Genomic DNA, 21,703 nt, shown 5'->3' on the forward strand with positions numbered 1-21,703 from the left:
TCGGAATATCGGAACGAAGGCGTTGAAAGGCTTTATTCTTTCTTCCCGGTTTCACTCGCGATCTTAAAAACAAGGACAAGCAACGGAGGCTCCTCGAAACACTTCAACACCCGCGGGTCCCTCAGGAAGTACGATTTTGCACGAACCAACGCTCGGAGCAAATGCGCAACCACCGCACGATCCGCACTGGTCGACAGCGTGAGCCGGAATGAGTTTTCGCGTTTTCCCCTCAGCCGGCTCAGCCGCCAGCAGACAACGAACTGCTTCGTACGAGCCCACAGTCAGCTCCACGAGCCCCCCGCAGCTCAACCGGGGAGCGCTTTTACTGAACCGTGCAAGCGAGCAACCGCCAACAGTTTTTCCGCCGGTTCGGTAGAGAGAACCCTCTTCGCGACTGGCGCTGTCGATGCCGGTGTGGGTCGGTATGTTTTCCGTTTTTCGCCCATGTTCCGCTGAACCTGAACCTGACCGGGACGGCAATGTAAACCTCCCCGAATGGGGGATGTAATACACATTCACGTGTTAACGTTAACGTTGGAGTGATTGAATTTTAAACATTCCATCGTGATCGAGTCAACAGCAAATTTTAATCGATTTTTTTACGCACCATTTGCATGATCACGCAATGCGATGCTATATTGGCTCCCGATTAAAAAATGTTAAAAAAGCGTGAGGTCCAGCGAGGGCACGTATACGATCCCAAGTTCATGAGCAATAAACCGGTCACAATGCAGATACCATTCGTGCGAAAGATAAAGATAGGATGTTTGTTGTTGGAAGAACCCACGGTTTGCTGCTCGGACAAAACCGGGATAGACTGGGATCGGAAGCGTCCCGATGACAGGGAAAACCGGCTTTTCCGGATTCTACAGCAGGAGTGAACGTTGCCGCAGCCGCCACTTGCTGTCATTTTTGTGGAACACGGAAAAGGAAAAGACATCCAGTTGTTTTCAACGACAGGTGGATGGAGGAAGAAGCTGCGTCGGGTTACGCATCTGTTGCAGTTCAGTGGAAGGTGGAATGGTTGCAGAATGCGTGCCGCAAGTATTTGTGTCAAACACTGTGACGTAACACGATCGGACCTTGAAATGTAGAAAGGAACAAACTACAATATCCGTTTATTAGATAATAAAACAGAATAACTGGATCAGGCGGGAAAATGTTTCAGCTTTCAATGCAAACCACAGGAAAAGTAGGACGGTACCGGGCTCGAGCGGTTTGAATTTGTTTTATGTTGCTTTTGCGCCCGAAGTTTATGGTTGCTTTTGCGCCTGAAGGTATGCAGAACACATAACTCGAATTACTTGGACTTTGAATTTTCAACGTTTTTCGAAGCAGTTCGTAACACGGGGAATGAAACTAGGAAAATTGATTAATTTTTTAAGACTTCATTGTTAAACAATTCATAAAAGTAACAATTCATATAAATTTAACAAAAAAAATGTCAACAAACAACTTAGGAAAATGTAAATGCCATTTGCCGAAAACACAATGGCTACCTACCAAATTCACTCTTATTTTCTTTCTTTCCAAAAGTAAAACCCACCAGTCGAATATGTTTGTGAAAACTATTAAAAAATTCTGATATTTTTTTACTAAAAAACCATTTTGTACACGGGTAACTTGGAATCTTAAGCTAGTGCAGTGTCGCCAACGCTATTCATATTTCGCGCCGGTCACTCCTTTGGAATACGGCGAGGCACCGTTGGTCTGCAGGTAATAATCTCCTTTGGCGCTAAAAAGTAACCGAAAAGGAAGGACATTAGTACGATGTGTTCCAACAAACCAAGTTGCTGTCACAGTCCGACTTACTCGTGGCTGCAATCGATTCCCATCTGTACGACGGCGGCCGAGCGGTCCACCTTGCCGTCCTTAAAATCGTCCCACGACTTACAGCGGACCGAGTGGAATGAGGGTACGTTGCTTTCGGCGACACTTTCTGCCCAGAACCACCACGACCGCCGGTGGCTGCACAAGTCTGTAGGGGGAAATATTAAAAAAGTGTTTTTTAAACTGATAAAAAAGGACGAAATAATCTGACAAAGGGAATAAAATGAACCGCAACAACTTAATCATAAATAAGCACTAAGTATGAGAGACCTTCGGATGAATTCTGCCGGAAAGCTTTGGCTGGATATATTAGGAGTTGGATGGGTTGAGCGGGAACAAGGACCATGCAGGATTGTACGCACAAGTGAAGCGTAAACAGGGAACGTAACATAACATAACAAACAAAAAAAAAAGAAATAAATCGAAACATAAAAGAAAGAAAACAAAAAGGGTATTACAATAGTCACTATCACTACAAAGCACCGATAACAAAAGCGTCCATATCATCTGGCGTAAGCCCGGGTGTCCCCCTCCATGCAGCCATTCTGCCCCTCCCCAACCTACCGTTGTCCGTGAGTAGTTTGTAGTTCCGCTTCGGGCAGCCCGGTTGCAGGGTTTTACCATTGTTCGGCCAGAAATCGGCCGTCCCCGTGCTGACCGGGGCGCCGTACAGCCAGGCATCGGTGTGGATGACATCGACAAAGTTGGCGTCCTTGGAGCTGAGGGCGGTAGCGAAAATGCCCGGATAGAACGGTGGGAAGGCGGGATCCAGGGCCGAAATTCTAAAATTGAACGAACAAATGAGTGTTACGAGGGTAGAGCCTAAGAAACTCTCGCGGGATTTAAAAACCGGATGACGATGGCAGACCCTCAAGGGATGGCGCCATCGCGTGCGCATTTACCTGTTGAGCTTGATCTGCTTATCGGATTGCGATATCACAGTTCGACCAATGTAGCCGGCCAGCTGACCACCGAGCGAGTGGCCCACAAGGTGCAGTTTGTTCACATCCAGCCCAGCGTTGGCCATACGCAGTACCACCGTGCCGAGGTAACTTCCGAGCTACGAAATAAAGCAGAGGGAATGAACATTAGTGCCGTTCCGATTCTTCCGGACTACTTCCGCACTTCCACCCCAGGCCTTACCTTCTTGCAGTTGGGGACCGCTTCGAGCAGATAGTTGCCGTCGGCGAGCTGAGCCCAGTCAAGGATGATGATGTTGTGATCTGCCCGCTTCAGGTACGCGTCGGCGATGACGTGAACACTTTCCACCTCGGGCGTCTCGATGTATCCGTGGAAGTACATTACGGTTTTTTTGTTCTTATCGAACTGACCGTGCAGCAGGATGTCCTCGGCCTTCTCCAGGGAGTAAGTTTCATGATCTTCGAACTTTGGACTGTGCGCGAGATGGAAGCGATGGGGCAACAGGTTAGGCAATTAATTGACCTTCGCGTTTGTTTGTGTAGCAGTGAAGCAGCCTGTTTATACTTACCCGTAGAAGAACATAAACTTGGCCGTGTCCAGATGCGCCCGCACCGGCTTCATGCCCACCCATACTCCTGTGGAATAGATGGAGCAAAAGGCATTGAGCGAGTTAGTACAATCTGCATGCGATGGAGAATGAATCGGCTGATTGGATCTGATTGGCAGCGCCATTTGCTGAAAAATTAAACCATTCTTCAAGGAACGTTTGAGTAAATCTATTCCGAAATTTAGATTCCATCAGCACACATTAATGTTATGCACACATTATGTCTTAATATGAATATCATTGAAACGCATATGTTTTTATAATTTGTGATTATCCATACAAAGCTGTAAATTATCTTTAATGTATAATTAACATATATAGTTTATAGCTTCATCAATGTTTGGTTGAAGTGTTTTGTACAAAACTAAATTTAATATCAATATCTTGTTTTCAATATTCAAAAGTTAATCTTCTAACGATCCTTCATAATATTGTTTTTAATTTCTGATCGCTTTCTAAGAGCGTCTCACATTCAAATTAACTGTAATTCAAATAAACAGTATCGTTAATTTAAATGTAAAGGTATTTAAGAAACCTTAGTTTTATTTTTTGGCCATAACAGTCCAAAAACAAGAATAAAAATATTTACTTCCAAAGAGTTTGTCTCATTTTATTAAATAAGTGAACTAACAACCGATATTTTCATCGCACGGGTCTTTAAGCTATGTACATATCGTTTTATGATACTGATCATTTGCCTTCCATTTATTACAGCCAAAACTGAAGAACGAGAGTATTAATTTGAGATGATATTAATTACTGTCTCCTAGCAAGTATGATCAAATATCCCATATCAATCAAAAAAGCATGCATGCATTGCTGATGTGACAAAGCATAATTACTTCAAGTTGATCGCAAAAAACCGCTTGCCAGTTGACATCAAGACCTTCAGCTTTAACTTTGTCCTAAAGAAAGCTAGCCCGGCAGCAACAATTGAGTAGGGCACGTTTTAATTGGCTACTGTGGCCACCGATCACCGTCGCCGGCCCGTACCACTGGCTCTAGGGAGAAGTGACCAATCATTAAAGCCTAGTAGGTAGTCATTACAGCCAACCAGCGGTATGCAGATTGATCGTGGCCAGGGGAGGGGGGAGAAACTTGCGCGACCTGTTGGTTCAAAGATTACGTCCTAATTGTAGACCCCGCGGTTGAGATAAATCTAATCTCTTAGCACAAACACAAATGCGGTCACGATCAAGGGTAGCACACTCCCTGGCCTTAGCATTGCACGGCGGTTCGGCGGAAGAGTTGACAAGGTGACGAACGGAACACGCTGATAGAAGACGCTTGGATGGACGTTATTTATCACCTTGGCGCGCTAGTTGCTTATCTCCTAGCTGCAGGGAAGTTGAATATAAATTGAACGGTTTCCTAAAACGAATAGTTTTTTGTTGAAACTGGCGGGAGGATCTGCTTTGGTTTATGATACGGCTTTGGCGATAAGTAATACCACTTGGAATAGTTAAAAACATTAGATAACGAAATGTCAATGAACGGACGATGACTTCCTGAGTTTGCGGAAGTTAATCTAAGTGGGCCGTGTAACGTATGGCAAAGAATACCAACAAATTGTACTGGTTTCTTAAAGAACACACTTAAGGACTTCTTATTCTGGTCATGATTTTGAGATCTTCCGAGCAAAATTAGCATAACACGTCCGGTCAGTTTCTGCTGTTCTTCGATTCGTCGACATTCACGCTAGAAAAGCGGTTTGAAGTCTGCAAAACATGGAACCCATTAGACTTCCAGAACCGGTTTTCGTCGTTAGACATTGCTGGGGATTCATCCATTTCTACGCATGAAAGCTAGTTTTGTATCGTATCTTCTCCGTCGTCGGCTCGCCAATCCGGAACACGATCAAAGGAGAAAGTCTCCGGGAAATGCATTGGAGTACCTGACGGACAAGTGCAACTGCGGACACCGGAAGATGAGTTTTGTTTACGTGTTCGGTGACAATGAAGTTGTCGAGCCGTGACACAACCGCTGGCTAGCATTCGTTAGAGCCGGAACCGGAACTTACTTGGATTTTTTAAACTCTTCATGGTTGACGGAATTTCGCAGGGGCTACGTTGATGTGTACCGTTCGAAGACGATTGTGGTTGTCTCGCTGGAAAATATGGCGCTCCCAAGTAAGAGGAAGGCGATTCTCCCCGCTGTTTACACTTTGCCGATCTTGAAAGGGGGACGATGTCTTATCGCACACCCGGACGAAACACACTCGCGACCGTAATACAATCCACTCGCACAAACAATTCGACCACTCGACGATTTACGATACAATCACTGGAGTATAACAAACCGCACATTGAGGCACTTACGGAACATAGGAGGATGAATGCGCGCGCCCCTAAAAAAACTGAAATATATGTTTTACGGCGACGTTATTTTTAGAACGTTAGTGTGCGGAATTTGTTGTAACGAAACTAACCGCGTGGCGGAACCCAAACCCACACACGTACACGCACGCAAAGGTATCTAATTTGCTGGGACTGGGATTTAAATTGAATGACCTATTCGGTTCGGGGCGGTAAGGGGGGAACCGTCCGTTGGGAACTTCGCACCACCGTTCTGCTTCGGCTCTGGTCTCTTAGGTGGCCTTCAACTGCGCCACGTTTCAGCACCGCAGTTCAGTGAGCCGCAATCCACGGAAGCTCGCGTGATGGCAAAAGATTGCTTGCGTAATGCAGTTCACCACACAGAACACACCCCATCCGTTACCACACGGATGGCCAATTTCTGCCAGCACGATCGCCAATAAATCCCCGAGCACGAAAAAAAACCCGAATAAATAACAAAACAGTGGCGCACACCAAACCAAGATCGCGAGACGGCGCACGTGGTGAACTCGTTAACGCGAAGTCGCTGCTTGTTTACGAGGTCAATAACAAGCAATGGCTCAACAGATGGCGGTGGTGGAACTCTCGTGTTCCGGCGGAATCAGCCTCTTGCTCGGAGCGAACCAACGCGACCGTCCGATCCGATCGCTCGACGGTGACTGAAATGGCGCGGCGCCACCCCGCTTTGGGGCGAGCAAAAGCGCGGGATCGGCGTATGCGGTGCATGATTCGCGCGGAGAAAAACTGGAAACCCTTGAAATATTCTCGCCGCTCGCGTGGTTTTTCCCCCCTCATGCACGATAGATACGGACGGCATGGCGTGCGCTCAATTTGTGCGAACGTTAGAAGTGTGGGGATCCGTTCCGCTGGGGAAAGGGTAGTTTTTTGTTAGAAGTGGGGAGCAATCTGTTGTCTATTTATTCTAGAGGCCGTTTGAATTAACCGTTTTTAAATTTATTTTAAAATACATCAAAGCTTCCTTTCCTTTCCCGTTACTTTTTAAAAACAGTTAGTAAGTTAATTTTATGATGACTTTACGACATCAATTTTCATCACTTTCCGGAAAATAGCATTACCGGAATAAATTTATACTCGAGGGATAAAAAGAAACCAAAGCGTTTCTTCATCTTAAAACCATCTGGAATAGGGTAACCTTTGAATCATTCAAAATATTGATTAGACAAATGGAACTATAATAAGCTTTAATGTTAGATTTGGGTAATCAATCCAGTATTAACTAATATGCCCGTTTTTCTGAATAAAATAAAACATTTAAATGTAAATAAAATGGATTTAAATGGAAATTATTCGTCTTTCATATAGCTCAAGCCGATGTTGTTGATACTTCGAGAAAAAAAATAAACTAAACCCTCTAGTAAACTCAAATGTTCTTCTTCTTCTTCTTCTTGGCGTAACGACCTCTTGGTCATGCCTGCCCGTAAAGGGCTTACGAGACTTTTTACCCTATGTGTACGTGGATAGTCAGTCCTCTCGTACAGGGGAGGGTCCGGTCTCGGTTGGGATTCGAACCCACGCCGTCGAGGTTGTGAGCCCCGGCGCTCATTTGCCGATTTTTCTAACCGGCGCTACCGCTCGGCTGTCGCGGAAACTCAAATGTTACTTCAATTAATTAAATGACCTTATCAAAACAAAGCTGTATTTTTGCACAGATATAAAATCCCCGAAAGACAAATTGCGACACACAATCCCAAATTGCCGAATTACACCGTCATTCGATCGATGTTAATTTGTGAAGTGTGACTTTTTCACTTCTCTCATCACTAATTGCATTAGGTGCACAGGTTCGTCGGTTTTTTCGGGACGGCGGTATTGACACACGATCACAACGGTGGCAATTCAAATAGCTCCGCCAAACATTTACATCTTTTCCCAACCCCGTGGTACGAAGTTTACAAAAACAACCCCGTAATCGGGACAACAGTAGCCATTTGTTCAATTTAGCATGTGATTGACGAAATCATTAGGAAATATTTGAAAACTGAGCTCATTTTGAAGATAAAGAGAAAAGAAAATGGATTTAGCAATTTGGTAAAAGAGGAACTGCTAAGCATAGTTGCAAAAATTTGTAGTGTAAGAAATAAGAAAATGAATCTGAATAAAATAAAAGTCGCTTGTATTAGCAGCGATCAAGGAAACCTCAAGGGGGATAGATAAGGTGCTACAGGTGCAATAAACCGGCCCTGGTCTGATCTTCTAATACTCCCTTCCTCTCCGAACTATGTGAAAAATGCATGCAGTAGCAAAAGCAGGAAGCCATCCGATGTTGAAAGTTAATCAGCTTCGAGCGCTAAACGGTCACCTCGCACCGTTGCAACAGATGACTTTCATCAAACCACCAGCTTATGTTCACCACAGGTGACATGAAATGCAGGGAAAGCATCAACTAATGCCCCGCATCTTGGGGGTTGCACCGATGACATGGCGTTCCGGAGAAAATTGATTTCAACCCTCTGTTGCGAAACAGGTCGCCCAAGTTTGATGCTCGTCGAAGCACAAATCGACAAGTGGCAATCAGCGTTTGACCACGGAGGGAAACTCTACACCGGGACGACGACCGGGAAGTTGGACCCATTCGTTCCCTCGCCACTGTTTGACCTTGTGCTCCAGCTCCGCCAGGCCACCCCATCTCTGGGGCCCGTTGAGTGTTGAGGAGGAGCAGTAAAGTGAACCTCTTCCGCCGGACCGGACTCGATTTGCATGTATCATTTTTCCGTCACACTTCCTGCTGGTAGGATTCCGTTACTCGACGGTCTGTTCGAGTGCGATGCAATCTTACTGACGTGATCGGGAAATCGGGCTCGTCAACTGTAGCTATGTCGACACCGTGTAACCGATGGAGCTGACATTTTTATTTGCCTCCCCCAAGGGTAAGTGCCCACCGCGTGTCGGTGGTAATAAATTATTCAAACACATTTTTTTCTGTTGACGCTTCGCTGCAGGTTGCATTTGCGAAGAGTTCATACGATTGTGATTGTGCAGCTATTTTATGATGCTTTCCTACCGGTTTGTTTTATTCAATCAATTACTGGAATTTCTGTTCACAGTTTGACTTAGTGATTAGCAACTCATTGAGAGGAGTACATATCATCAAGTTCTGTTGGTTGGCCTTTTCGTTTTGTGATATGATCCGGTCGATCTCGGTTGTTACTAGAAGTAACTATTTTAACGTATGTCTTTTTCATGCCAACCATTCTGGCATTCCTCAGATTTTCTTCATAACTTCTTTAGTTTTCTTTTCCGTGATCCTTGATCCATTCGCTTGTTGGAAAAAAACATTATGCTTAATTTCGGTACGTTTGTGGTATTCCAAACGGTAAACTATACGTGATACATTTTAATGCAGTATTCCTAGGATATAGGAGATTTAGTTTTCGCTCGCTAGCCAAAACCGATGGAAGATTAAGGCACACTCCAAATTAAAAACCGTGCCCTGCTTCCTTAATGAGAGCGTGAACGGGTCATTAGTCTGCACCCGGGGATCGGAAAGGCTAGGCTGGCTGACCGGTCTATCATCGGAATGGCTCGTCTCGACAGTTCGGAGCGGCTCTACGGCATTCCTGTCCATAAGCGATCGAAGCGTCTGACGAGCGCCGATCAACACGTGCAAAATTGGCAGAGGTTCAATAGGCGATTTGTGCGACTTTCGAAATTTCCACACCCCCGGGGCCCAGGTTCTTGTTTTCAGGCCCTTACCAGAAGCTTCCTCGGAACGGTTCGCCATGGTCAAACGGGTTGGCTAACGCACCAACGAAACGGCCCAACCGTTGGTTGTAGAAGCAGAAGAAGACAAACCAACAACAACATCAAAAAAACCGGGTCCAACCGCTGACGGATGTCTTGGAAGTCCAACCGCATTGGCCGGTTTCGTCGGAGGCCGTTTGGCCGCGTGTTCGTTAGATGGTTGAATTACCCACCTTTTTTCATCTACACTAGGTTTACTTTTATACTTTTCCCCCGCTTCTTGGGAGCGCACGCAAGGAGGCCTAAGCTTTCGTGCCTCCGTTTAGATGAAATGCCTACTTTTTACTACCAGAACCAGTTAGTGGCAGTTCTGTCGGAAGGGGCAGTAAGCCTGCGAAACAGAAGAAGTTTTGCAACATATGCCAAACGTCGCGGTTATTGGTACAGAAAATGGAAAAGCCTACCCAAAATTAAGTTGTAGAATATACAAAATTCACACGCAGAGAGCAAACGTTTGCCGAACGGTTGCAGTGTAACTATTGATCATGTTTACGGTAGCAAATCAATAGGAGCGTCACACGAAATACCAGTGGGAAAGTAAATAAGTCAAGCTAACAATTTAGACATCGGATGGCGCAACAAGCGGCCAACACCCAAATACGCTGGTAGTAAGGTTATCAACAACTGTGCCTTTCAAATGGCAATGCCGTGTCAACAACAAGCAGCAGAAGTAATAATGTGCTTACTTAAGGGCTTTATAATTTCACACTCAAATAACGACTCGACGAGTAAACAAATGCCTACGCCCAAAGTTATCTATTTCTAGTGATTCACGCAAAATTCTACATACTGGCCCTCTAGGTCAGATGATAATTGGATTTCAAATAAAGCATTTAAAATGGGTATCTTTTGGAAAGCTAAACCAAAAACGTAAAACCATAAAAATGTAATGTAGCATACGCAGAACGTTCTGCATCAGCGAAATTGGGCGATCGAATCAGCAAAACGAATCGTAAGGTCAGTGATAAATTCACGCTTTCCCATTTTCATAATATTTATCACACGCTGTTATCGCTTTTGAAATCGATCACAATATAACACAATGTTTTTTTCTTCCACACAATGTTGAGAGCGAGCTTAACACGTTGTTTAATAAATAAGTAAGGATTAACGGACGTCGATTTGAATATAATTCGTCAATTCTGCACTTCGGATTGAAATCCCACCAAACACTTCATTCGATCAAGCCTCAAGACGGGACAAACACTCCTTCCTTAATGACTCCGCTGTTTCTAATTGCTCACGACACCGAAGGGGTGCACATTTGCATGTAAATTTGCACCAAGCTAATTAGAAAAACGGTAACCAACCGGAGTGTTCAATGTGTTCTATACGACGCGAAACGAATTGAATTCACGCACACACAACGGGCGCAAAGAGTTTAAAGTCCGACGGTCGACTGAAACGTGATCGTGAATGAAACTTCCAGGCAGCCGCGAAGATCGCGATCGTCGTGTAAACGCGATGTTGCAGCGTAACGTCCGTTACACCGCGGCGTCTTAGGACGTTGCATTTGTAACGTATTGCACCAGGGGTTGGCAACGATGGGCAAGGCAGGGGATTCAAAGTTTTAAAACAATTTAAAAGTGAGGAAAGCTGGTAAGAAAAGTTTCACGATATCGTTTTTGTATCGAAAATCTCTCCCAAAAAACGAATTCTTTTTCTATTCGTTCATACTGTTGGTGGATGTTCCAAGAACTAAAATAAACTTTCAAAACTTTATACTACACCAGTGACTTAGGCGAGTACAATTGCAGTTAACAGAAAGATATGTAGGTTAACATTGTAGTAGACATTCGAGAACGCAAATGTCGGTTGAATGAAAAAAAAACAATAGGAAAAAGCTAAAGGATTTCCACTCACAAGTATAATTGAAAAGTACGATTAGAGAAATAAGAGATACAATAAGCACACCAATTTTTTAAAGGGTTAAACAGTATAAAATAAAAGAAATATAAGTGTTGCAAACTAAAATAAATTTTAAAATGCAAAAAAAAAGGAAACCAAAATCCAACTTTAAAGTTTGGAGAATTGAAGCCCTTGAATTGAATATCACCTGCTCCATAAAGATAGCAAACCGATAGCATAGCATTACGTAAGCGATAAATATTGATAGAGTACAAACATTGCCTTCCAAACGAAGACCTTTTAAGAGACATAACTCGCTCTTCAAACGCAAAGTCTTTATAGTAAATAAAAAAAGATTTTTTTAGCAGAGAATGGGAAAACATATTGTAATTTTTTCTCCCTGCATTTTTCCTATCATGTACATCAATCAGCATGGTTGTAGTCAAAATTGATTACCATAATATATCCATTAAAGTAAGAGATTAGCGTAATGATCCTTGACGATTGAACACATTTTAGGTGGATCATTAAAGAACGTCTGTTACGGTCGTAATAACATGGTGCGATTGAAAATAAGAATTCACTCAACGTATTCTACTAAAAACGTTAACGTGAATGTTTTTATTTTAAACAGTGAACGTTTAAAACAAATCGTAAATTCTATGGCTTTTGTATGTTACCCTATAGATTGAAAATCGTCTGGTTTTCGTACCAGAAAACATTCTAGCAAAAATTACATATCAACTGAAACACCATTACCAAAGGTTCACAGGTCATATAAAAATCTATCACTTACCAACCGCTATCACCAGCCCGGTAATAACCACCAGTACCTTGTTCATGTTGACCGGCTTCGGCGCGTTTTTCGGACAAACTGGATGGACACAACCCACTTTGTTCACTTGACTGTACTACTTACTGGGGGGCGCCACACCACCGAGTGCGATCGTTCCCGTTGCGTATCAACCAACTGTTTCACTGTCAGTGGAAATGACCACCATCACCACGAACCGTCGCGTTTCGCCATTCAGCGGACGATGAATCGCAACAATGGACCCCGCGCGATTCGGCGGACGTCTGTTATCAGCGCTGACTACTACTCTGGCACCAAACCAACCGCGGGCCCTGGAATTGGACACAAAAACTAGTCGATCGCAGAATTCAGACACGAGTTTTGATACGGGAAGAAACACATCCACCACAAACGGAGGAACACAGCAGATTTGTAATTCGCTAGACTCGCGTCTTTCGTACGTACGATCATTCAACACGATCGAACTTTGATCCCCGTGCTCAGGGGTTGGCGAATGGGGTAAAGCTGAAAAAGTAGAGATGAGTGGTGGGATTGGAAGGGAGATTCAAAATTAGAAAAACACATACTTACACATACCCGTTGCGCCGGTGTAAAATAGGGGTAGCGCAACCCCCTTTCGGGCGGTATCCAATGTAATCTCAACAGCTGACTTTCGGCTACACGCACACACCGGACGATTTATCTCTTAGGAATGAATGGGCAAATACCGTCTCCGTTTGCGTCTTGAGGAATGACGCATGTCACCTTACCGGCATTCGCAAGATCGTAAGAGACAAGCAGCCAAAAGGAAAAGCATACTCAAACGAAGAGAGCACCTGCAACGGCCGGTGAACGGCGAGCCTGGCCAAAACCCCTTTCGGATTAAACGGAGCGGAATTAAACGGTTAATCTAGGGTTAAACTCGAGGTTCTTAGCGGTAGATATCGACGGAAGCCACCGCATATAGACGGCCGCAATGGATGAAGGATTAAGCTCGAAGATGGCCACGTACACGCACACACACACACTTTCCGCGTTACATTCGAAAAACACAAGCCGTGTGTTTCTTATTTACTTTATTCCTAGATTTTTCCTCTCCAGATACACGACGATGTGAGTGTTCTAGTGTGTTTTTGTTGTGTATGAATGTGCTTTGCTCGGGTTCAACTTTGTTCTCTCTTAGCACACCCCTCTACCACAATATGTTTTATATGTATATATTTATAATTATTAATATTTATTTGTAGTCATAGGTTAAACTAAAGTATTAAAGAAGAAGTAGTAAGCAGTTATTTTCGAATATCAGAAGAACAACTCTTTCACTGTAATGCACACTGCGCTGTAACTTCGCTCCCTTCTTTAATCGCCTCTACTGAATTGTTTTCCACTTTCCTACTCTTCCAACAGAAGACACAGGAAAATTATGCACGAAAAAAACGATAATCCTTCAGTTCAGCTCACAGTAGATTCTTTGTTCGTGTGTACGAATTTAGCTGTTCCATTCCACCCAATAACTAAGGGGTTTTGCGAACTTCGTGCGATGTCTAACAAAACAAGATCCTAGAGCAAGAATCTTTTACAATTTTAAAATGGAAAAAAACTAACCGCCAACAAAACCAAGTGTAAGTAGCAATGGCGGTTTTCGCTTCTACAACAAATTACAAAACCCATTTCCCTCGGAATCGAAAAGAGAAAGTTGCGTGAAGGAGGAAAAATGTAATTGAAGGGAAACCCATCATCCATCCCCTATATGGTGATTTGTATGCTGTTGTGTATTGTGTGTGAGTGTGCGAGCAAATGCGCCCCCCTTTTCCGTGACCCTTCCAAGCTAATACGTTCATGCTAATTGCTTTCACCAAGCACTATACTACCTTTTCCCGGATGGTTTTCCACACGAAAGCTACTAAGAGGTCAACCAAACTGAAACGGAAATGGCATTTGCAGCCGAGAAAAAGTGCTGCTTCCAAACAACGACAACAACATTATGTCTTCCTCCTTCGACCATCGTCTCTCTATCGTCCTTATCAAGGATACTTCTTGTGCTCGTACACGTTGACGCAAAGACCCCATTCATTTCGTTCTATTTCTTCTTGGAAGTAGACATCTGTTTTGAAAGGAAAAACAAGTTGCGCTAATTCTTGCCATTGAAAAAGTCTGCCCTTCTTTACGCAAATGATGTGTGTTTGATCTACTTGGGCAAAATTCATCTTAGCCATGCCCTCCTTCTTAAATTATCTCAACTGCCATGTAGATATTTCCCCCTCCCCGTTCCCACTCTGTTTCTCCCTGTCTTCACTTCACTCTCGCATCAAATGTGTTGATTTAGGCTGCTGAAATGGAAGAGAAAGAAAATTAGTAATGCGCTCGGGAATGTGTGGGAACGTTTTTTAAAGCATACGTACCGGCAATGCCGACCATCGCTTCCGAGGCAAAGTATTTAACGTCCACATCGGTGTCGGTGTTCAGCTTCTCCAGGATCGGCTTCACGTGCTCGTCGATGGCGGCCTGGTCGAGGAATGGCGACAGCTTCTGTAGCGTTTTGGCCACGTTGAAGCGCACGTTCGCTACCGGATCGGTCGATAATACTTTGATGGTCGGAAGGAACAGCCGCTCGATGATGTCCGCGCCACAAACGTCGGCGAGCGCGTTGATACAGAACAAGCAGGTCATTCCTGGGTGATGCAAGGGTTTTACGAACGATATGAATTAAATTTGGTCATGAGAACACCGCTTTTTTCATTCTCCCTAGAAAAACACTTACGGTGCAGATAGTTGCTGTTTTTAACCATGACCAAAATCTGATTGATGATGTTCGTTTCGGCCCACTGTGTGCCGAACGTTTGCACGATCTTCTTCATGTTGAGTGTGGCCGCCTCGCGGATCGCGTACACATGGTCGTTCAGCCAGTTGAAGCACAGGTCGCGCAGCTTCTGATTGAAGAACTCCTGCCCGAGCTGTCCGGCCAGCAACGGCATGTACTCGATGATGGCCAGACGCACGCGCCACTTGGTGTCCTCGGCCAGCTCGACGATGGCCGGAAGCAGCGACTGGGACAGCTGCTGGATGCCGATCACGTCGTTGATGCAGTCCAGCGTTGAGATAATGTTGAGGCGCACCTCGGGCCACTCGTCCTTCAGCTGCACCAGGAACAGGGGCAACAGGTGTTCGATCGTGTTATTACGGCCCACGATCGGACTGAGACCCATGATGACCGACGCCAGTGCCGACTTGACGTGCTGGTTCGGGTCGGCCACCAGCTCCTTCACGCACGGCAGAATCGAGGTCATGATGATCTGCTCCTGGCAAGCCTTGTCGAGGTTCGAGCAGAACTCTGTCACCTTCGTGGCGGCAGAAGCGCGCACCTCCGCCTCGCTGTCCTTCAGCAGGAACTGGAATGCCGAAACCAGGTCGTTTTTGGTGATCTCCTGCCCGACGGCCTTCTGCAGATCGGTCAGCTTTTCCGCCACCATGTATCGCACACGCCAGGAGTTGTCGTTAACACATTGACGCAGTGTTGGCATTACATTCTGGAAAAAACAACAACAACAAAGCAAACACAAATAATCGGATTAAAAACAATACGCGGACCTCCATTAATTAATATCCCATTCCCATGAGTAGTCACCGTCGTGGGAATTCCAATGGTTATGGTTCGTTTCGTACACGCGTAAAACGCATCGTTGCGTGAGATACAAAGCAATAACACGTCATTCGAACGGTGAATAGAATGTCCAACCCTATCTATCATATATCCGCTCTATAAACATCCATATTTCTGGTATAAATGAGAAGCCCCTTTAGATATGAATATGCAAATGGCGATTGTATATCTACGAGTGAAATTGTTTGCCACTTTTCAGAGCAGCGGAACATGAACATCTAAAATATCAATGGGATAAATGTTTTCCAGCCCAAAGTAAAGACAAAAAATACGGAGCCAACTGTAAAAATTCTAAATATACAAACAAATCTGATTCTAAAATATATATATATATATATATAATAATAAAGTATTTGCAGATTGCGTATCTTTTCGAATGCTAACAAACACCCCTCATGACGGAAAAGGTCACAAATGAAACGGAAATGGTTCCCCACAAAATCGCATCTGCGCTTGTTCGAACAAATTTATTTCATCCCTATCCGTCCACGATCTGTTTTGTCGGTTTTATTGACTCTTCCTCCTTCGGTTGACTGTTTCGTCGTCTAGACCTAAAGATTATGTCCTCATTTACGCATCCCGGCTAAGAAGAGACTAATGTTATTCGCATTGTCAAGGTTAAGCTCGAGTTCAATAAATCCAGTCGTGCTAGGAGCGGGGGGAAAAGAAAAGATAAAACAAAACAAAAATACTCCACCAGGTAGTAACGAAAGGAAGTGCATATTTTCAACACAAATCCACCGACGCGCGTCTTGGGAAATCCCCTGCCAAAGGAGGGGTGGTAGAGTTTCGTCTTACCCCACCAGTGGTTTCTGAGGCCAATTACGATCGCGAGAGTATAACTACCTCAGAAGGTGATCGTAGCGTTAGCCACGGAACGTAGAATGAAAGAGAAAGAGTAACTGGAGAGGGAGAGAATGCTGTCCATGTTCCATATATGACCATAGCAAGATCGCGGAACGCGACAGCATCGTTCATTCGTATCCGTTTACTCGCTTGGTACGGAGGGATAAGCCGTTGTCTTCGTAGCCGGGACCTGTTTGCGCCGGATCCGTTGATAACCTTCCGTGAACGAGCGATAAGAACCCTCATAGACACCAAACAACCAACATAGAAGCATACCCTCATCGGGTGGATCCTATTCCAAGGCTTGTGTGCTCGATTAGTTCTTCGTCAATCCTCGTTCACAAACGGTTGTCTTAAGATGAAGCATTTCAGTGTACCATCGTCGGTTCTCTTTCTGGTAATCGTTGCCGTTAGTGTAGCTGATGCCGGATTTTTGGACTGGTTCCGAAGCAACAAAAACAAAGGCCATGAAGTGTGTAAAGTTCAGTTCGAGGTTCTTGATCCGCAAGGACTCCGCCTGTGGACGGCCCAAAAGCCCGAAATGAAAGGGTTCGGTGTGCAGCTGTACATCAACCCGGTCACGGGACGGAAAAATCAACCGTTGGTGTGCAACGTGTGTGCCAACACGACCGAGGTCAAGCACGGCAAGTTCTTCTTGCAGGACGACAACGTGATCGTCAAGAGTGGCGACATACTGGAGTACGTGATCATCACGGACAATGGCAAGACGGTGCAACGCCACAAACCGAGGAAGCTCATTGTCGACGGTAAGGCACGGGCGGACATTTGTCCAAAAGTGAAAGCGTCGAAGGTTAAAGCATGTTCGTTTTCCCTCACGCAGACTATCTAATTAAGCCGAAGGGAAAATGCGCCTGTCCGACGGGGGCCGTGTCAACACCGGCGCCACCAACAGCGGACACCGCACGCCAGGTGGTGGACGAACCGCAGGCGGAAATAGCGCTGCTCGGACGCATTCTCGAGCGTGTCTCGCAAAAGTGCGCAGAAGGGACCATGTCCAAGTATCTCTTCCTGCAGGTCGATCGCGCCGATGGACCAACCAGTGACCTCAAGCAGTTTGTGCGCGACTACTTTGCCAAGAAGAGCGCACTGAAACCGCTGGCCGGTTCGGTTCTTACGGCCGAGGACGACACGGACGGGATCGTGTTTAAGGTGAACACGATAATCGATAAACTGAAGATTTTGGAGCTTGCCCAACAGGATGGCGATATTTTGGACTACGATAAGCTAACGGCCATCGACGATCTGGACGTGCGAGGATCGTTTGTAGAAGACTCGAAATGAAAGCAATCGTTTCACGACAACTAATGGAAATAAATACTGAAGTAACAAAATGACATTGGAAATCTATAAAAAACCAGTTTATCTAATGTGAGGGAATGTGAAAGTCTTGATAGCACTATTCTTCGTTATTTCTTTTTATGATGCACGAAAAGTTCTATAGTTTCATGCAACACAACTTTACATTTAGTGTCTTTTATTACTCACACCCTAAGAATATCCGGTTAGTCATGCAAGACACTAAATGTAGAGACCATTTTAATTTTCATGGCGTGTTTAGAGAAAAGAAAAAGGTAAGACCCTAAAGATCAGCTGTACCTAAACAGGAGGATTTAAATGCTTACCAGTTCAACCTCGTCCTGTGGGAGCAGCTGGGCGATGCTGACGCAAGCTTCCACGGCCAGCAGACGTACGGAATCCTGCTCATCCTGAGCCATCTGCACGAACATGGTGATCAGATCCGACTTGAGGTACTCGATCTCAACGACCTTGGCGAACTCGCCGAGCTTGCCAGCGGCGGCCCGACGCACCATCGGCGTCTCGTCCTGGCAGAGGGTGCGGAAGTTGTTTCGCAGCTCCGCCTTCACGGCCGCCGACACCCGCGGATAGCACACCGAGAACAGACCGCAGGCGGACGTGCGGGATGTGAACCAGTCGCCTGACACCAGACGCTGGAGCGTCGGTACAAGGTGTACCTCCAAATCCTGCGCACTGTGCTGTCCGGCTACGGTACGCAACGATTCGACCGCTTTCTCCCGCACGACCGTCTCCTCGACGGTGGCCAGCGATTCGAGCGGCGGAATGAGATACATCGCGTACTCGGGACCGCCCACCAGTGGGATGAAGTTTCCCAGCTGTTCGGCCAACGCCAGCAGGACCTCATCTTCGTCGTAGATGGACTCGGTCAGGAACGGAAGCAGCTCGGTACGGGTGCGCTCCTCGCCCAGAGCTAGCGCGATGGTCGATAGTTTCTTGATCGAATTCAGGCGTAGCTAAAAATAGACAGCCGGGGCGGGGAAATAGAAAGAAAAAGAAAACCAAAGGTTCAACATACGGCCCCGTCAAATCGATAAACATATCCGGTCTTGCGTTGGGTGTCGAAGGAAAGGTGCGACCCATTTGCGTAACGATTGCGGATGAGTGTTATCGCCACCACCGTCAATAACACCGTGCCACGGACAGGCCGCGGCAATCCTTGATCCGGTCGGAACGCTACCCGGTGCGCGCTTCCGAGCGGTTCTGGACGGAAGCCAACATGGGTAACGCGAGTCGCAAACGGAAAGCGTACGCACCACATACAGCACAGCACGCACCTTCGCCTTGCCGGGACGGAAGCAAACCTACCTGAATATCCTCATTCTTCAACTCATCGATCAAAACAGCAATCGGATAAAGTGAATCATCCGCTGCTTTATCACCGCTTGCACTGGCAGCCATGTTTTATTCGTTCTGTTTCTGCTTTTTCTAGGTCTACCAACTGGGTAACTGCGATGACAGCAGCGAGGTGGATGTCGAAGATGTTGCAAAAAAAAAGAGGAAGAAGATATGTGTGAAAATCTCGACCCGATTGGTGATGCTTTTCGAGTGCTTTTGGGGCACGCACCTTATAAAACTCCACTACCGCACAATCTTCGAGCTTACGAATGGCTTTTTATCACCTTTTGGTAACTGCTGGCGCGTGCAAATTCTGAATAAATGCTTCACTACTTTTTCACGCAAACCAGCCGAATCCGTCGACTGCACTTTCAACTTAGTGATGGGTGTTCAACATGGGAGTAGGCATGAGTACAATGCTGGAACGGTGAACCTAGCTACGGTCAGATTTAATGAAAACTGTTTTCAAAAAAGTAAAAAGGAATTGTTTTTCAGCCTTTGGATTACTTTTCTAATGCTTCAAATTTTTAAATCACTTGCTGTATTGCGTAAATCTGCTTTAAAAACTGATACATACGTAAATCAAATGACTTGTTGTGAGTCAGTTTAATATGGTCAAAGGAACTAGTTTCTTAGACGTTCCTCAAAGTGGGTTTTCCCACCCCTATAGGCAGAGTCAAGTGTCATGGCGTACACTTCGTGTTTATGCTAGAGGATTCAATGTTTACATCCGTCTCTATTGTAATTCCATGAAATTTAAAAAAATCAGTTGATCGTAACAATAAAGCTATGCTATCGTAACAAATAAGCTATGCGCTATGCTGAGTTATGTTAGCATCTCGTTTGAACTGTTCACACCGAATATTTGCTTTAGCAAATAAAGCTATCTCCTTGCAGTTACTATCAACAACTTTCACTGCAAGGAACTGATAAGTACGAAGATCGTTTGCTGTTGCCGTTCAGGGGGAAGAAAGCTGATAGAATGTTTAGTTGATTGGAAGCTGTGCCTTACAAAGGTCACGCAATGGAGCGGTTTACAGCTTTGTTTATAATATTTTGTGCCTTAACTCGAGCCCAAGAGGAAGTTCATCTACCTGGTTATTTGGTATTTATGAAACAGTTCACGGTGCACGTGCAGATTCGTGAACCATCAGGAATAATGGTGTGGACTAGAGACAGTTCACTGATTGAAATGTTCGGAATCGAACTTCACGTCGGTCAGCCTAACCACACTCATCACGAGCCTATCTGGGACCGTCAGTTAATTGTAAATACATCCGTACCCATGGATGGAAAATTTATGATTTTCGATCATGATTTGACGATCAAAAAAGATGAAATCATTCGGTACAGATTTTCCGTGCTACACAAGGGTATACTATCCCACAGTAACTACCACAGGATGATGGTAACAGGTAAGCGTTGTATATGGGCAGTTTTCTACGGTCGTTTAAACCAATCTTTGTGTTTCAGATCACTTGTTTTACCGACCCAAGGACAATGTATGCTACTCCGAGTGTTTGATGGATAGTCAGAAGGCGATTGAAGTAGAAACTGCCCGATTGAAGACTATGCTGGAAAACAAGATCCTAAATTGTGTTGGTTCGCACGCGTCGGAGCATCTTTTCTTTCCACTGGCAAATGCTACGAGCTATGTGGCTAATACCCTACAGTTCGTTCAGTATCGCCTGTGGCAAATTGAAGGCCTGAGGCCATTGGTGAACAACGTAGTTACGACGTATTTAGCGCATGATGGAGTAGGAGTAAAAATGAAATCTGTTCTTGATAAGTTGAAAGTACTTGAGCTTGGTAGGGGAACGCTGGATGTCGTTGATTTTGATGCAATTCTTCAAGAAACTTGAGTAATTTAAATCGTAAAAATAACCGTAGGAATAAAAGCAGGAGGATTGTTTCAAATAGCGTAAAATGTCATTATCATCATGGTTGGTTAAAAATAAAAATTACAAACAATTTACTCACAATTAAGGTAAATTTTCCCCACATTATCTATTTATTGTCCTACTTTTTAAATGTCTTTACCGAAACCCCGTTTCAACTTATTAACTTTAAGCATGGCACATACATATTCACTGGACTTGCGGTTGTGCTTATCGAGTAAAGGAAATGGATGAGTAAATTGCGAATTTTCAAAAATATTTATATATTTTATAACTGTACAGAAGATTTCATCTTTAGACCGGCGAGTCCTATGTGCCTGTTTGATGATTAACCTGGAAAAGATGATTATGGACTGTGATGAACTACATGCCAACTGATAAGAGAAAACATGTTCAGCGTTCTGGTAGGAAACGCGCACATTAGTCGACCCAAAGCGGAGCCTCAAGAAAGTTGACAATGCAACGATCACTAACGATGTTTGTAGTGCTTCTGTGTACGTTGTTTGCCACCGGTGAAGCTGATGTTTA

At 44.8% G+C, this 21,703-nt stretch overlaps 3 protein-coding genes across 4 annotated transcripts; 1 reads left to right on the plus strand and 2 right to left on the minus strand.

Annotated features, from left to right (window-relative positions):
- Window positions 1-1,656: 1,656 nt before the first annotated feature.
- Window positions 1,657-12,692, minus strand: LOC131293017 (phospholipase A1-like). The gene is made up of 9 exons (XM_058321096.1): window positions 12,689-12,692; window positions 12,563-12,622; window positions 12,101-12,178; window positions 3,320-3,386; window positions 2,974-3,223; window positions 2,733-2,890; window positions 2,395-2,612; window positions 1,813-1,978; window positions 1,657-1,735 (listed from the first exon to the last, which is right to left on the minus strand). Exons 1-9 carry the CDS (start codon window positions 12,690-12,692, stop codon window positions 1,657-1,659), a joined length of 1,080 nt encoding a protein of 359 aa, XP_058177079.1.
- Window positions 12,693-14,360: 1,668 nt separating this feature from the next.
- Window positions 14,361-19,641, minus strand: LOC131282765 (serine/threonine-protein phosphatase PP2A 65 kDa regulatory subunit). 2 transcript variants are annotated; one of them, XM_058312306.1, is made up of 6 exons: window positions 19,507-19,641; window positions 19,248-19,388; window positions 18,248-18,895; window positions 14,859-15,624; window positions 14,500-14,769; window positions 14,361-14,424 (listed from the first exon to the last, which is right to left on the minus strand). In XM_058312306.1, exons 2-6 carry the CDS (start codon window positions 19,338-19,340, stop codon window positions 14,420-14,422), a joined length of 1,782 nt encoding a protein of 593 aa, XP_058168289.1. In that variant the 5' UTR covers window positions 19,341-19,388; window positions 19,507-19,641; the 3' UTR covers window positions 14,361-14,419. The 2 variants fall into 2 exon arrangements, with proteins under 2 accessions (XP_058168289.1, XP_058168288.1); XM_058312305.1 differs by having other exon boundaries at window positions 14,361-14,427.
- A 660-nt stretch (window positions 19,642-20,301) lies between these two features.
- On the plus strand, window positions 20,302-21,139 carry LOC131293019 (uncharacterized). The gene is made up of 2 exons (XM_058321097.1): window positions 20,302-20,692; window positions 20,751-21,139. Exons 1-2 carry the CDS (start codon window positions 20,302-20,304, stop codon window positions 21,137-21,139), a joined length of 780 nt encoding a protein of 259 aa, XP_058177080.1.
- Window positions 21,140-21,703: the final 564 nt, after the last annotated feature.

The sequence above is a fragment of the Anopheles ziemanni genome, chromosome 2 (genome assembly GCF_943734765.1).
Source record: "Anopheles ziemanni chromosome 2, idAnoZiCoDA_A2_x.2, whole genome shotgun sequence".
In the NCBI taxonomy this organism is placed as follows: domain Eukaryota; kingdom Metazoa; phylum Arthropoda; class Insecta; order Diptera; family Culicidae; genus Anopheles; species Anopheles ziemanni.

Coding starts and splice junctions, on each gene's coding strand:
- LOC131282765 (XM_058312305.1), bottom strand. CDS start 19,340: ATGGCTGCCAGTGCAAGCGGTGATAAAGCAGCGGATGATTCACTTTAT. Junction 15,625..18,247: donor CACAGGACGAGGTTGAACTG/GTAAGCATTTAA, acceptor TGTTTTTTCCAG/AATGTAATGCCAACACTGCG. Junction 14,770..14,858: donor AAACAGCAACTATCTGCACC/GTAAGTGTTTTT, acceptor TGCATCACCCAG/GAATGACCTGCTTGTTCTGT.
- LOC131293019 (XM_058321097.1), top strand. CDS start 20,302: ATGGAGCGGTTTACAGCTTTGTTTATAATATTTTGTGCCTTAACTCGA. Junction 20,693..20,750: donor CCACAGGATGATGGTAACAG/GTAAGCGTTGTA, acceptor TTTGTGTTTCAG/ATCACTTGTTTTACCGACCC.
- LOC131293017 (XM_058321096.1), bottom strand. Junction 3,224..3,319: donor AAGTTTATGTTCTTCTACGG/GTAAGTATAAAC, acceptor TCTCGCGCACAG/TCCAAAGTTCGAAGATCATG. Junction 1,736..1,812: donor GGAATCGATTGCAGCCACGA/GTAAGTCGGACT, acceptor GTTACTTTTTAG/CGCCAAAGGAGATTATTACC.